General features: G+C 37.6%; 1 protein-coding gene across 3 annotated transcripts in view; it reads left to right on the top strand.

Annotated features, from left to right (window-relative positions):
• LOC150082208 (uncharacterized) overlaps positions 1 to 14,703 on the top strand; it is a 285,622-nt gene that overhangs the window by 72,575 nt on the left and 198,344 nt on the right. For all 3 annotated transcript variants that reach the window (XM_090379171.1, XM_090379172.1, XM_090379169.1), the window contains exon 3: positions 901 to 942. In XM_090379171.1, coding sequence (XP_090235297.1) covers positions 937 to 942 — 6 coding nt within the window. In that variant the 5' untranslated portion in view covers positions 901 to 936. The remainder of the gene's footprint in view (positions 1 to 900; positions 943 to 14,703) is intronic.

The following is a 14,703-nucleotide window of genomic DNA, read 5'->3' as shown; positions in this document are numbered from 1 at the left end:
TTGTACCAATATTTTTGAGACACCCTGTATAACTAGTCAAGCTCCTTGGTTTATTCTGAATCGAGACAGCGAGATAATGTAAAGTACTACATATGGGAAGCATTAACCCCAGAGTAACGTATCAACTCTGTGGTACTACACTGACAGTGGTAGAGAGTGAAAAGGATTTTTCTAGCAGGGATAAGGTGGTGATTGTCGTCTTGTATAAGGCAATGGTCAGGCCACACCTTGAGTACTGTATACAGGTCTGGAGGCCTCATTTTAAGAAGGATGTAGAGCTTTTGGAATGAATACAGAAAAGGGCAACAAGATTAGTGAATGGAACAAAGGGTTGCTCTTACGAAGAAAGGCTTAAGTTTTGCAAATTACAGTGTCTGGAGACTAGGCACCTGCAAGGTGATCTGATTGAAGTGTATAAAGCCTTGAATGGTTTGAGCATGCTCAGTGCTGATGGGATTCTTCCTCTTGCTCAGGATAATCACCTGAGAAGGCATAAATTCAAATTGAGGAAAGACAGATGCAGGATAGATGTGCGGAAGTTTGCCTTTAGCCAGCTGGTAGTTGGTTCGTGGAACAGACTTCCATCCTTTGTTGTGGAAGTTGATAGCCAAAATAAATTTAAGGCTGAGCTGGATAGGTATTTGGAATGAACGGAGGGGCAAAATGAGAGTGTTTTTTTTTTTTTTTTTTTTTGTCTGATGCTGCATAAGCTTGCTTTCTTGCATCATATGCCTCTGCAAATACTAATATAATCTTTCTCTCCCTCTCTTTGTATGTTGTTCTTTGTAGCTCTCATCTTTTATAAAGAATTGTAGTTTGATTTCTTAACTGATTAGGGATTACTTTTATTTCATGATATTGTTACTAAGTGATAAGAATGAATTCTATTTCTTTGAATAGGTTCCCATAACTTCTGATATTGACTGTTCTAAAGCCATGAGGGTATGTATTAATAAGCTTTATAATATAAATATAGGTTAATAACGTTTTTGTTGTTTATAGCTTTTACTGCTTTCATTAATTAATAATGAAATTTTATATAAATAATTCGTATGAGTTTATTTCATACTGTAGGACTGTTGGTAAAACAATCGCACAGTGAGTGTGTATGTTGTACTCATCAGTAAGTTTATAAACTAAGTGATATGTAGGAATTTTTTTGGAACCTATAACTGTGTTTTAGTACATTTTTTATTCTGTCATTTTCCTCATCTGTAGGCAAGTGAGGTATGTTCCCACAATGTCCTTATTGAAAACATATATGTATATTCATTTTAATGGCTGTTGCACTCTCAAAATAGCCTTCCCAGGTAACTGGAGATGTGCAAATGTATCCCCAATTCACAAAGGGGGATCGAAGGGTGACACGAGTAATTACAGCCCAGTTAGTAATTACAGCCCAGTTAACTTCTGTTTGGGGTAAAATAATGGAGGCTGGTTAAAGATGCATTGCAAGATCATCTAGACAAGACTGCAGCAATAATTCAAACACAGCATGGGTTTGTTAAGGGAAAGTCTTGTGTGACAAATATGATTGGATACTATGATGTGGTTACAAAGGAACTGGATGCAAAAAATAATTTTGATATCATATACTTGGATTTCAGGAAAGCTTTTGACACCATTGCGCATGGAAGACTACTGTACAAATTGGAACAAAATGGTATTAAGGGTAAGTTGCTACAATGGATAAAAGGGTGGTTGAGTGGGAGAAGACAGAGTGGTAATCAATGGATGCTGCTCTTCGTGGACTAATGTTATTAGTGGAGTCCCACAGGGTTCGGTGTTGGGCTCACTGTTGTTTTGTATATTTATCGATGATATTGATGAAGGTATATTAGGCTTAGTATCGAAGTTTGCAGATGATATACAAAGGTTGGCAGGGTTGTTAATGTCAGTGTGCTACTGCAACAGTATCTAGAAAATTTGGGCAGATGGGCTGAGAAGTGGCAACTGAAGTTTAACCTTGACAAATGCAAAGTACTGCATATGGGTAGAGGTAACCCCAGAGGAATGTACCAACTTGTGTTACTACACTTAGGGTGGTAGAAAATGAAAATGACTTGGGAGTAACTGTGCAGTCAGATATATGAAGTTTTCTGAGCAATGCAGACAAGAGCAGGTCATGGGTTTTGTCAATGATATTCAGGAATTTTACTTACAGCAAAAAGGAGATGATTATCCCTTTGTATAAGGCAATGGTCAGGCCATGCCTTGAGTACTGCATACAGGTCTGGAGGCCTCATTTTAGGAAGAATGTAGATTTGCTTGATCAGTGTACATTGTAGCCAGGTGGGCAGTAGCAGCAGTGCGTAGCACACACTTCTTGATTAAACCGGGGTTCGAGCCCGTGACCGCCAAAAACGGAGGATGCGGAAAGGTCAGGGAATGACCACTGCATATCCCTGGAGCAATATGGCCTTAGCTGCTAATGCTCCTAAAAACCAAATAACAAACAAACAAGCAGTGCACAGAGAAGAGCAACAAGATTGGTGAGGGGAATGAAGGGGTTCTCTTACGAAGAGAGGCTTAAGTGGCTTAAGGCTGGAGACTAGGCACCTGCAAGGTAATCTGATTGAGGTGTATAAGGCTTTGGATGGGTTGAGCACACTGAATTCTGATGGGATTCTTCTGCTTGCTCAGATTACGAACCTAAGGGGGCATAAATTCAAATTGAGGAAAGACGGTTGTAGAATAGATATGTGAAGTTTGCCTTTAGCCAGCTGCTGGTTAATTGCTGGAACAAACATCCATCTGTCATTGTGGAAGTTGATGGTTTAAATAAATTCAAGGAGGAACTGGACAAACTTTTAGAGGGAATGATTGTGTGAAATTTTTTTTTTTTGGCCGATGCTACACAAGCTCATATGCTTGCTTTCTTGCATCACATGCCACTATTACAGTATACTTAATCCAGCATTGTTGCCAATCAGGGCCAGATTAAACATGATGAGACCCTAAACCGAAGAGTGTCAAAGAGACTCTCTAATATGTGATTATGAAATTTTTATCTTAATAAAAGAAATGGAAAATGCTATTGATAAGTAGCCGTATCCACGGCATCATGCTTATGCTACAAAGTTCATAATAAAATAGTGACATTTTTGCTACTATTTAAAAATTATCAATTTATATACATCCCATGCATTTTTCTTCTCCGCAGTGAGTCACATTAATTCATCTAACATCCATTTAGGCCTAAGCCTTGAACAGTAATTCTTAGTTAGTGTAAAAAGCCTAGTAGCTTCTATGATTATTTCCTTGACTGCTTCCCATATGGAATTTGCTGATGGTAATATCATTAGTTGGTCTCACTGTATAAAATTTAAAAACTGTCTGAGACCATTGTATTTGCCTTTACTAAAGAAAAACCCCTCCATTTACCCTTGATGGTAGTTACATATAAACCCCACATCAATACGCTGTGATTGATTAAGAATATTACTGGATTAAGAATCCGCAAATAAAAAGACCACCTAGTGGTCTTTTTATTTGCGGATTCTTAATCCATGAATAATTGCTGCTCATAATCAGATCAAGAATATTACTTATTCTTGCTGTCTCTCTAGTATGCTGCTGTAGAAAACTAATCCAATAAATCCACAGAAGTCTTGCTAGTGTGTAAGTGAACCCACAAGTTCCTGTCAATATCTGGAAAGTTACAATTGCCCATTATAAGACATTCTGATTTACTGGCCCTCTCTATTTGTCTGTACAGTTGTTTGTTGTACTCATCACAGTCATTAGGTTTATAATACAGTCCTACTCTCATTTTTGCTTTCCCTATGCTTAAGTCACACCAAACTGAATCAACGTTGCACTGGTCACCCATGTCAACTGCACTGCCTTAGATTTTGTGTTTCTTAATTAAGAGCATAACCCCTCCCCCTCTCTTATCCTGTGTGAACTTTCTGTACACATTCTACTTCCCATATTGAACTTCTGCTTCCCTTATATCTGGGTGACACCACTTTTCTGATATCCCCACGTCTACATTATTTTGATGACTTGACCAGCACTCGAAAAATTCATCAGATTTTTTTATTTTGCTCCTAGCATTGTTGTACAGGTAGTTCTCGACTTTACGAGTTAATTCGTTCTTAGTGCATGCTCGTAAAGCGGGAATTTCCCATAGACATATGGGTAAAAATAGGGGTTACGTTCTCAACAATGAAATTAGTTAGCTAATTAGTTTGTTTAATCAATGATTGATTTATCGAAAGAAATGAAAACAGAGCCTGTAAAATCAAGCAAATTATAATAATAGAGAAATTATTTACGACTTACAAATGTTAAAGAATGTTTATTCTTCATCAACATCATCGACTAAATGCACACTCGTTGATGATCACTCATTATTGGCTTGGCACTCGTTGGTTTTCTGCACAAGGAGTCATCTTCTTCAGAAATGCTTCAAGAGGCGTTTGTTTCCAAGATAATCTTCTGTTTTAATTATAAATTTTGCAATTGTGTTTATAAGCATTTTTTAATGGCACACACAAATTGCAACTAACACGATTTGCGTAGAGTAACAAGTTTACGAAGCTTAAAAAAAAAAGGAATGAAGAGAAGATTCTGAAAATTTATTTATGTTTTTTATACGATCGATTTATACACATTCCACCATAATAACGTAAAAAACCACACAATTCCAGCTATCGGTATTTTCGCAAATGCAAGAAGATCGAGTTTGCTATCCGTTTATAATTGCTTGCAGTAACAGAAAAGCTGAATAAACTGGAAAGTGGGAATTGTTTTTATTGTTTTATGGTTGTGACCTCCAGAAATGTGCTTTAGAAAAATATCACAAAGGCGTTTAAAATTGATTCTTATAATGGAACATATGATAACGATGAAAGTGTAGTGCATTTTAATGATTTGAATTGGTAACTAATACAATTTACAAACCACACTCATGACCTTTTATATGGCCTTAAGGTCACGAGTGTGACCTTAAAAATGACATTTTAGAGAGATAAATAGCTTAGTTATACGGCAAAAATTTCAACTTCCAAGATCGTGAAACGAATTACCAAAACAGAGTGTTATTGGGTTCACAGTATGGTATTTTAATGATACGATGGTGTCTCTGGAACTGATTAATATTGTAAAGCGGGGTACACTGTATTATATGCACGTGGTTTGGAATGCAGTATTTATGAATTGAAACATTCATTTTTTGCAATTAATGTTCATATTTTCGATTTTGTTGATACTTGGGGGAAAAAAACTCGTAAACCCGGGAACTCGTAAAGCGAGAACTGCTTGCATATGCAATACATGCACCTCTTCTTACTCTCAGTTACCCTAACACAGCCCATGTATTTATGTTTCATGATGACTCACAGCAGGCCTTGAATTCCCCAGCACCTTGCTTTCCAGGCTGCTGTACATTCTCTGTCTTATGTGCTGCTGCACATAAGACAGAGACTTATTAATAGAAGTCTCTGTCTGGAATAAAGGAAATTCCATATTAATGGAATTTCCTCTCTTTGATTTTTCTCTGGTTTAAAATCTCTCTACTCTACTCTAGATGTCATTCATCTGTTGCCTCTATCATTTTCCCTACTGCACTGATCAGTTGGAACTGTTGACTTTTGTTGAAACTTGACTTTCTTCAGTCCAACTTTCCTAACAGCGAGGTCATTTTCATTGGTGATTTTAATGTTCTCAACTCCAGCTGGTTTCCTCAGCATCTTCAAAGAGATGCTGAGGCATTTGCAATTACTAACACAGATTGTTCATTTACCTACCAGAATACCAGACAGTCTTAATCATTAAACACAGCCAACACTCTTGATTGTTTTTCTCACAAACAACCCTTCCAAGTACATGGTTGAGGTGTTGCTATCTGAGGTGCCTAAAGTGGTCCTGTTGGCACCTCAGATTGCAACTTCATGATGGTCTCTTCCTCAATGAAGCCTTTCTCTTGTGTCCATTAGTAGTGGCATATGGTGCAAGAAAGCAAGCTTATACAGCATTAGCCAAAAAAAAAAAAAAAAAACCACTTCCCATTTGACCTAAGCATTCCCTCCAAGGGTTTGTCTACTTCTTCCTATCGTGAAACATAAATACATGGGCTGTGTTAGGGTAACTAAGAGTAAGAAGAGAGCTATCAACTTCCACGATGACAAATGGAAGTTTGTTCCAGTGGCAATCAACAACTTGCAGGCTAAAGGCAAATTTCTGCTTATCTACTCTACAACTGTTATTCCTCAATTTGAATTTATGTCATGACCCCTAAAGTGAGTAATCTGAACAAGAGGAAGAGTCCCATCAGCATTGCCTTGCTAAAACCATTCATAGTTTTAAACACCTCAATAAGATCACCTCGCAGGTGCCTGGTCTCCAGACTAGCCAACTTCTCTTATCAAGCCTTTCTTGATAAGAGAACCCTTTGTTTCTCTTCACCAATCTCATTGTCCTTCTCTGTGTTCATTCCAGCAGCTTTATGTCCTTCCTAAAATGAGGCCGCCATACCTGTATGCAGTACTGAACTGCATACAGGTCTGGTCATCTTATCCCTGCTAGCAAAATTCCTGTATATCATTGACAAGACTCCATAGGTTGCTCTGGCAGCCTGCCTGCACTGCTCAGAAAACTTCATATCTGACTGCACAGTTACTCCCAGGTCTTTTTCATTCTCCACTACCCTGAATGTAGTACCGCACAGTTGATACATTACTCTGGAGTTACTGCTATCCATATGCAGTACTTTGCATTTGTCAGTGTTAACTTCAGTTGCGACCTTTCAGACAATTTGCCCAACTTTTCCAGATCCTGTTGCAGTAGTGTACTATTATTACTGTCATTAACATCCCTGTCAACCTTCATATCATCTGCAAATTTGGACATTAAGCTTAATATACCTTCATCAATATCATTAATAAATATAAAAAAACAACAGTGGATCCAACACTGAACCCTGCCTGACACTACTAATAACATTAGTCCACGAAAAGCAGTAACCATTGATTATCATTCTTAGTCTTCTCCCACTCAACCATCCCTTTATCCATAGCAGCAACTTGCCGTTAATTCCATACTACTCCAATTTGTACAGCAGTGTTTTCTGAATAGCTTTTCTGAAATCCAAGTACAGTGAATTCCGGTTATTTGGGGCATCGGTTAATCGGGGCGGCCGTTTATTTGGGGCAAATCTTAAAAAAACAGAAACCAATCGAGAAAATAGCCAGGGTTTACTTTGCCTAATTGGGACAGCATGCCGTTTAATCGGGGCAGGCGACCACAGTACTGCAGATTACCCTACGATTGTCTCCGACGGTACCATGTGGTTCGATCGAAATTCTGGAGGTCACAACCATAAAACAATAAAAACAATTAGCAGTCACCTGTTTATTGGGATTTTCTGTTAGTGAAATCTATCAGAAACGGACAGTAAACTCAATCTTACTGAATTTGCGATAATAATGACAGCTGGAATTCTGTGGGTTGTTATGATGAAATGTGTTTACACTTCCATGAAATCTTCAGTCATATAAAAAAATTAATTTTCAGATCTCTTCATTCGTATTTTTAAAGCTTTGTAACTCGTTACTCGGTTCGCACATGCGCGTATTGTGTTACTTGCAATTTGTGTGTGCTGTGTTCTTTGTTATTGATTGCTTATCTTTTTACTGTTTTAAATTTTAACCCCCACCCACAAATGTCAGTGAACAGAAATGTCAACTAGCTCATATGTACATATTACAGTACGTATTAATTATTCCGATTATCACGTATATTCTTACAATTTTCACGTATCATTTAATTTTTTAATTGGTAAGGTAATAAAGGGTAAATTTGTGCTTAATATATCCTTGCTTTTATAGCCTGTGGATAATCTTCCTCCTGTTTTCGCTAATTAGAATCGCTGTTTAATAGAATTAAAATTTAATTCACAAACGTGATCACAATGACTGGTGCTTACTGCACATCGTATAGTGAACGGTACTTTACTATGTTGAGTTCGTTGTAACGTGATTTGATTGTACAGTGAACTAATTGTAAAGGGGGGGGTACATTGTATTTTTAACTATTTACATGAAACTTCGGATAATTGGAGCAGCCGCTTAATCGGGCCAAAATGCACTAGTCCCGATGTGTCCCAAATAACCGGAATGGACTGTATATGATATCAAAGTTATTTGATTTCCATTTGCTTTGTGACCACATCATAGTATCCAATCAGATTTGGTCAGACAAGACTTCCCCTTAACAAACCCATGCTGTGTCTGATCTGTAACTGCAGTCTTGTCTAGACGATCCTGTATTACTTCTTTAACCAGTAACTCTATTATTTTCCCAGGAACAGAAGTTAAACTTACAGGTCTGTAATTACTTGTCACCCTTTGTTCCCCCTTTGTGAATTGGGGATACATTTGCACATTCTGAACCTCGTGTTGTTTGGCATTACAAGAATTCAAAATGGGATGAAATCTGAGAGATTTCTGTTCTTCTTTACCTTTGTTTCGTTACTGTTTTAAATTTTTTGATGTCACTTTTGCTCAGTTCGTGTCTGTGAAATTATTATTCCAAAAATAATTTCACTGAAATCGTTTATTCAACACCAACTACACCTTATTCAGCTCCACCTTAAAATCTCATCCTTTATATAAACCTTGGTTTTCCAATAAATGCATTCAAGATAAGAATGTTCATTTGCAATTGGCTTGCATCCTAATCTTCGGCTTCATTTTGTGCATGCACCAAAGCTCACAATAAAAAGCAGTTACAGTTATTATTCAGCAGATTTTGAACAGGCTAAGAGTAGAAAATGTGCTTCTTGTCCAAATGGTAATCAAGAATTTTGATATCTTGACAAAGCTATTGGCTGCAACTTTTCCCATCTCTGTCAAAACCAGATGGTTTTATTGCCACTTCAGCCAAATATAAAGCTGACCTACTAGAATCCTACTTTTCTTTTAACTGTTGTATTGATGACCTTGGTAAACCACCTTCTACCATTCCCAGTATGCTTCATTGTGTCCCCCCTTGTCTTCTGTCAAAGGATGTTAGAAGAATTTTGAGCAGTCTTGATACCAAGAAAGCATCAGGTCTCAATGGTATTTCTCCACTTGTTCTGAACACCTGTGCTGCTGAGCTTACTCCTGCTCTGTGTTGCCTTTTACACTTTTTTATTTTACTGGTATTTTTCCTTCTGCTTAGAAATTGCTCATACCCAACCAGTTTCTAAAAGTAGTGCCTAATCCCTTCCATCTAATTATCATAAACACATTGCACTTCTACTCTTTCTAAAGTATTGGAGAAATCAATTAATCACCAATGCTTAAACTATCTATAAGCCTTCCATTTGATCAATCATCGCCAGCATGGATTCCATCAGTGTCAATTCACTGTTGATATTCTGGCTTATGTTGCCCATCTATGGACATATTCAATGGAAACGTTTTGTGAAAATCAAGCTGTTGCTCTTGACATTTCAAAGGCTTTTGATGATGTTTGGCATAAAGGTCTTCTAGATAAGTTTCCTACACAAACAGCTTTAACTTTTTAAATATCAACTTCCAGTTCCTTAAATGCTGATCTTCAGTGGGGTGAAGATGACTTAGTCAATTTCAATCCTTCTAAACTCAGTTCTGTGTTATCTCCCGAAAGGATTCTTTTGCTCCTATTAGCTGAGGCATATGATGCAAGGAAGCAAGCTTATATAGCATCAGCCAAAAAAAAAAAAAAAAAAACCTTCCCATTTCACCCATCCAGTCACTCCAATGTTTGTCTAGTTCAGCCTTAAATTTATTTAAGCCATCATCTTCCACAACAACAGATGGAAGTCTGTTCCAACAATCAACAAACCTCTGGCTAAAGGCAAACTTACGCACATCTATTCTACAACTGTCTTTTCTCAATTTGAATCTATGCCCCCTCAGGTTCTTAATCTGAGCAAGCGGAAATATCCCATCATCATTGAGCCTGCTCAAACAATTCAAGGCTTTATACACCTCAGTTAGATCACCTTGCAGGTGCTTAGTCTCCAGATGCTGCAACTTGCAGAACGTAAGCCTCTCTTGGTAAGAGCACCCCCTTTGTTCCTCTCACCAATCTTGTTGCCCTTCTCTGTACTTGTTCTACCAACTCTACATCCTTCCTGAAATGAGGCCTCCAGACCTGTACGCAGTACTCAAGGTGTGGCCTGACCATTGCCTTATATATGGGGATAATCACCTCCTTGTCTCTGCTAGAAAAATTCATAAACTCCATAAGCTGATCCCTCGGCTTATCTACACTGCTCAGAAAACATCATATCTGACTGCACAATTACCCCCATTTTTTTTTTCATTCTCCACCTCCCTGAGTGTAGTACGACACAGTTGGTACCGTTTCTCTTTGGTTACTGTTACTCATATGCAGTACTTTGCATTTGTCAATGTTAAACTTCAGTTGCCACTTCTCAGCTCATCTGCCTAACTTTTCTAGATCCTGTTGCAGTAGCTTACTGCCTTTACTGTCATTAACAACCCTGCCAACCTTTGTAACATCTGCAAACTTGGATATTAAGCCTGATATACCTTCATTGATATCATTGATGAATACACAAAACAACAGTGGGCCCAGCACTGAATGCTGGAGGACTCCACTAATAACCTTAGTCCACTTACAGCAGTGTCCATTTATTACCACTCTCTGTTGTCTCCCAGTCAACCATTTCCTTATCCATTGCAGCAACTTGCACTTAATGCCATACTTCTCCAATTTGTACAGCAGTGTTCCATGTGCAACAGTATCAAAAGCTTTCCTGAAATCCAAGTATATGATATCAAAATAATTTTTTTTTATTCAGTTCCTTTGCAACCACATTGCAGTATCCAATCAAATTGGTCAGACAAGACTTCCCCTTAAGAAACCCATTCTGTCTTAACTGTTACTGCAGTCTTGTCTAGGTGATCCTGCATCACTTCGTTAACCAGTGACTCCATTATTGTTACCGGAACAGAAGTTGAACTAACAGGTCTATAATTATTTGTGTTATCCTTTGAACTCCCTTTATGAATTGGGGATACATTTGCACATCTCCAGTCTATGGTGACCTCCCTTGAATCTAAAGATGCTCTTGTAATTATGGTTAAGGGTTTGCTAACTTTCCTCGCTGCTTTCTTCAATATAACTGGATAGATTCCATTCACCCCAGGTGCCATTTTTATGTTTAACTTCAACAATTTCTTCTCAACTTTGCTCTCCGTTATTACAAAATCATTTAGCTCTTTGTTAGCGTTTAGTAAACTTCTGGCATTCACCTCCCTGAATAAGTTCTCATGTGTGAATGTAGATGCAAAATACAGTAGAGCATCAGTTATCTGGAATAATTGATGTCATACCTCTTCTGGATGGCCAGATTTTCTGGATAATCAAATCAGAAAATTTTCCAGATAATTTTTTTCGGGAAGATTAAATTTATTTATTCTTACCGGAATTTAATCGTAAAGTAAGATTAAATAATTTAATCTTACATTGTGATTAAATTAGATAATTAAGATTAATTTAATAAAAAAGTTATAAACCAATCTCGGAAAACAGAAACATCCATCCAGGCATTTTTATGATTTTTATACAAAACAGGAAAATTAGAAATATTTTTAAATGCTCTCGGTTTTTTTGACTTACCGATAATGAGCCAGACAATCTTTGCATCTCAATGATATTTGCACAAATAGCAATTGTAACTCGCTATTTTCTCATCTTAAAACCTGATGAAGGCATTTCTTATTTTGTGGCTAGGGTTTTTCTCGTTAATGCTTTCCATAATAAGCCCATCTCATCAACGTTATAAACGTTTTCTTTCTCATAATTTGCCTAACCGAAGCGAACTTACTTTTAAAGGACACCACTGCCGATTCGTCTGCAGAACATTTCTCGCCTTGAATGTCTAGTTCATGTATACCATGTCTCAGTCTAAAATTTTTCAGCCAACATGTGCTTGCCTTAAAATCTTCATCACCTCTTAATTTTTGATTAAAATCCAATGCTTTTTCACACAACATTGGGCCAGACACTGGTTCACCTAAACTTTGCTTCTGAAGAAAAAAATAAAAAATAAATAAAGTGCACTCTCTAAAGTGGCATTTTCTGGTTTCGACATCATCCTTTTCCCGCTAGATCCTCCTTCACTATCCTAATCGACACAAATTCTGTTAAAGCATTGGAATTTTTCTTTATGTCGTAAATTGTTCAAGTCTCCACATCACTCTTTGGAGAGATTTCCTAAATTTTTCACCTTTTCTAATTCTATCAATAATTTCCGTTTTTTGTTGCAATGTTAAAACTATACATTTTCTTTTTGTTCACATTTTTGGATAAAAATTTGAGAAAAATAATAAATCGCAAAGTTTCAGGCCAATGTTATTCTTACTGAATCTGAAGCTAAACTAATCAGAAATTCACTCATGGTTTCTGAGAAAAAACAGTAGTCTCTGTGATATTTTTCTAAAGCACAGTTCTGAAGGTCACACAGAATTCTGCAGGTCACAACCATAAAACAATAAAAACAATTGGCAGTTTTTGGTTTATTGCTTTTTTTAATTGGTTTATAACAGATTTGGTTTCTTTTTTGGTTTATAACAAATTTGTACAATCTGTTATAAATGGGTAGTAAACCCGATCTTTCGCTTATTATAATCAAAATTCAATTTGCAAACATAATCACTTTAACCGGCACTTGCGGAACTATCGTTAACTTAATAAAAAAAAAAAAAAAAGAAGAAGAAGAAGAAAGATCAGCCTTTCAAATTATTCCGGATAACCGACATTCTACTGTACTCATTCAGTTTATCCCCTACTTGAGCAGGATCATCAATAGTCAAACCATCTATGTTAAGTGGACCAATCTGATTCAACCCCTTCCTTCTAGAGTGTACATAAGTAAAGAACTCTTTGCTGTTTTTCTTTGCATCCTTTGCCTGCTTAACCTCCTTTGTGACTTGATTACAGACTAGCTTATATCTTCCGTAGGCTTCTGTGTCGCCTGATAATTTATATGCATCCCATGCATTTTTCTTCTCTGCCACAAGCCTCATTAATTCATCTGACATCCATTTAGGCCTGAACCTGGAACAGTATTTCTTAGTTGGTATGAAAAGCCTAGTAGCCTCCAAGAATAAGCCCCTGAAGGCTTCCCATCTCTGAGACCACTGTAGTCGTCGGCGCCTCCGTAGCCAGGTGGGAAGGAGCAGCAGTGCGTAGCACACGCTTCTTGATTAGACCGGGGTCCGAGCCCGTCACCACCAAATACGGAGGATGCGGAAAAGTCAGGGAATGACCACCGCATATCCCTGGAGCAATATGGCCTTCATCGCTAATGCTCCTAAAAACCAAATAACAAACAAACAAACATCATTCTTCTCTTTCTTGATGATTCCCTTCTACCCCCCTCTCTCTTTCTGTCTCACAGGGGGTGGGGGGGATTGTCGAGGCCATGTTATGTCAAGGATCTGGGGATATTCTTACCATGTGTACACTATATCCAAAAATTTCATTATTTCATACAGCATGTCCCCCCCCCACTTTTTCTTACTATTGAATACACCATGAATTGTCAAACTAATAGAGTAAGCTTATCTGCGAAAAGATCTAAACCTCCCAAACATTAACTAGTTCATTTCACAAATATACTTGGTCGCAATTCTAATTTCAACGATGTCCATTTCCACTTGCAGTCTGCCAAACCCCATGCACTTTTTCTGACAGAATCTCAGTTATTGGTTGATTCAACTACTGCTCATCTCAGTTGCCCAAATTATTCGCTGTATGATTCCTTTTGCCTTAATGGTGGTACTTGTGCATATGTCCGTTCTGATATTCTGTGTCAGAGACTTGGTAATTTGGAATCTCCTCTTTTCGATCTTCTCTGTCTTAAAATCTCTCTACCTCATCTGTCAAATTCATCTGTTGTCTCTACCATTCTCCCAACTCCACTAATCGCTTGGAGCTCTTTGACTTCCTCTCTTTGCAACTTGACTCTCCTAACAGCGAGGTAATTTTCATTGGTGGTTTTAACGTTCACAACTCTAGCTGGCTTCCATTTTCTAGTCACAGTGACTCAGCTGGTCAAGATGCTGAGGCTTTTGCAATTACTAATGACCTTGCACAGATTGTTCATTTACCTACAAGAATACCAGACAATCCTAACTTTACAGCACTTGATCTTTTTCTCACAAACAAACCTTCTAAGTACACAGTCGAAGTGAGTGGTGCTTTAGGTACCTCAGATCACAATTTGGTATTTATGTCTTCTCCAATGGAGCCTTTATCTCACGGCTATTCCCAGCCTCGTATTGTTTGGCTTTACAAGAATGCTAAATGGGATGACCTGTGAGATTTCTTTTCTTCTTTTCCTTGGTCAGATTATTGTTTCAAAACTTCTGATGTAACTGTTTGCTCATATCGTGTCAGTGAAATTATTCTTGTAGGAATGGAATCCTTTATTCCACACTCCACCTTAAAATCTCGTCCTTTATCTAAACCTTGGTTTTCCAATAAATGTGCTAAGGCTGTTCAAGAGAAGAACATTGCTTATCATAATTGGCTTGTTTCTGCAACTGATGCCCATCTCTGTCAAAACCAGATGGTTCTGTTGTCACTTCAGCCAAGGATAAAGCTGACCTGCTAGCATCCCATTTTTCTTCCTACTCATGTATTAATGATCTTGGTAAAACACCTCCCACCATTCCCAACATGCTCCATTCAATG

This window comes from Mastigoproctus giganteus, chromosome 8 (genome assembly GCF_048544385.1).
Source record: "Mastigoproctus giganteus isolate SK-2022 chromosome 8, ASM4854438v1, whole genome shotgun sequence".
NCBI classification, from domain to species: Eukaryota; Metazoa; Arthropoda; class Arachnida; order Uropygi; family Thelyphonidae; genus Mastigoproctus; species Mastigoproctus giganteus.
The sequence above is the reverse complement of the archived record's forward strand: the minus strand, read 5'-3'. Positions and strand labels throughout refer to the sequence as shown.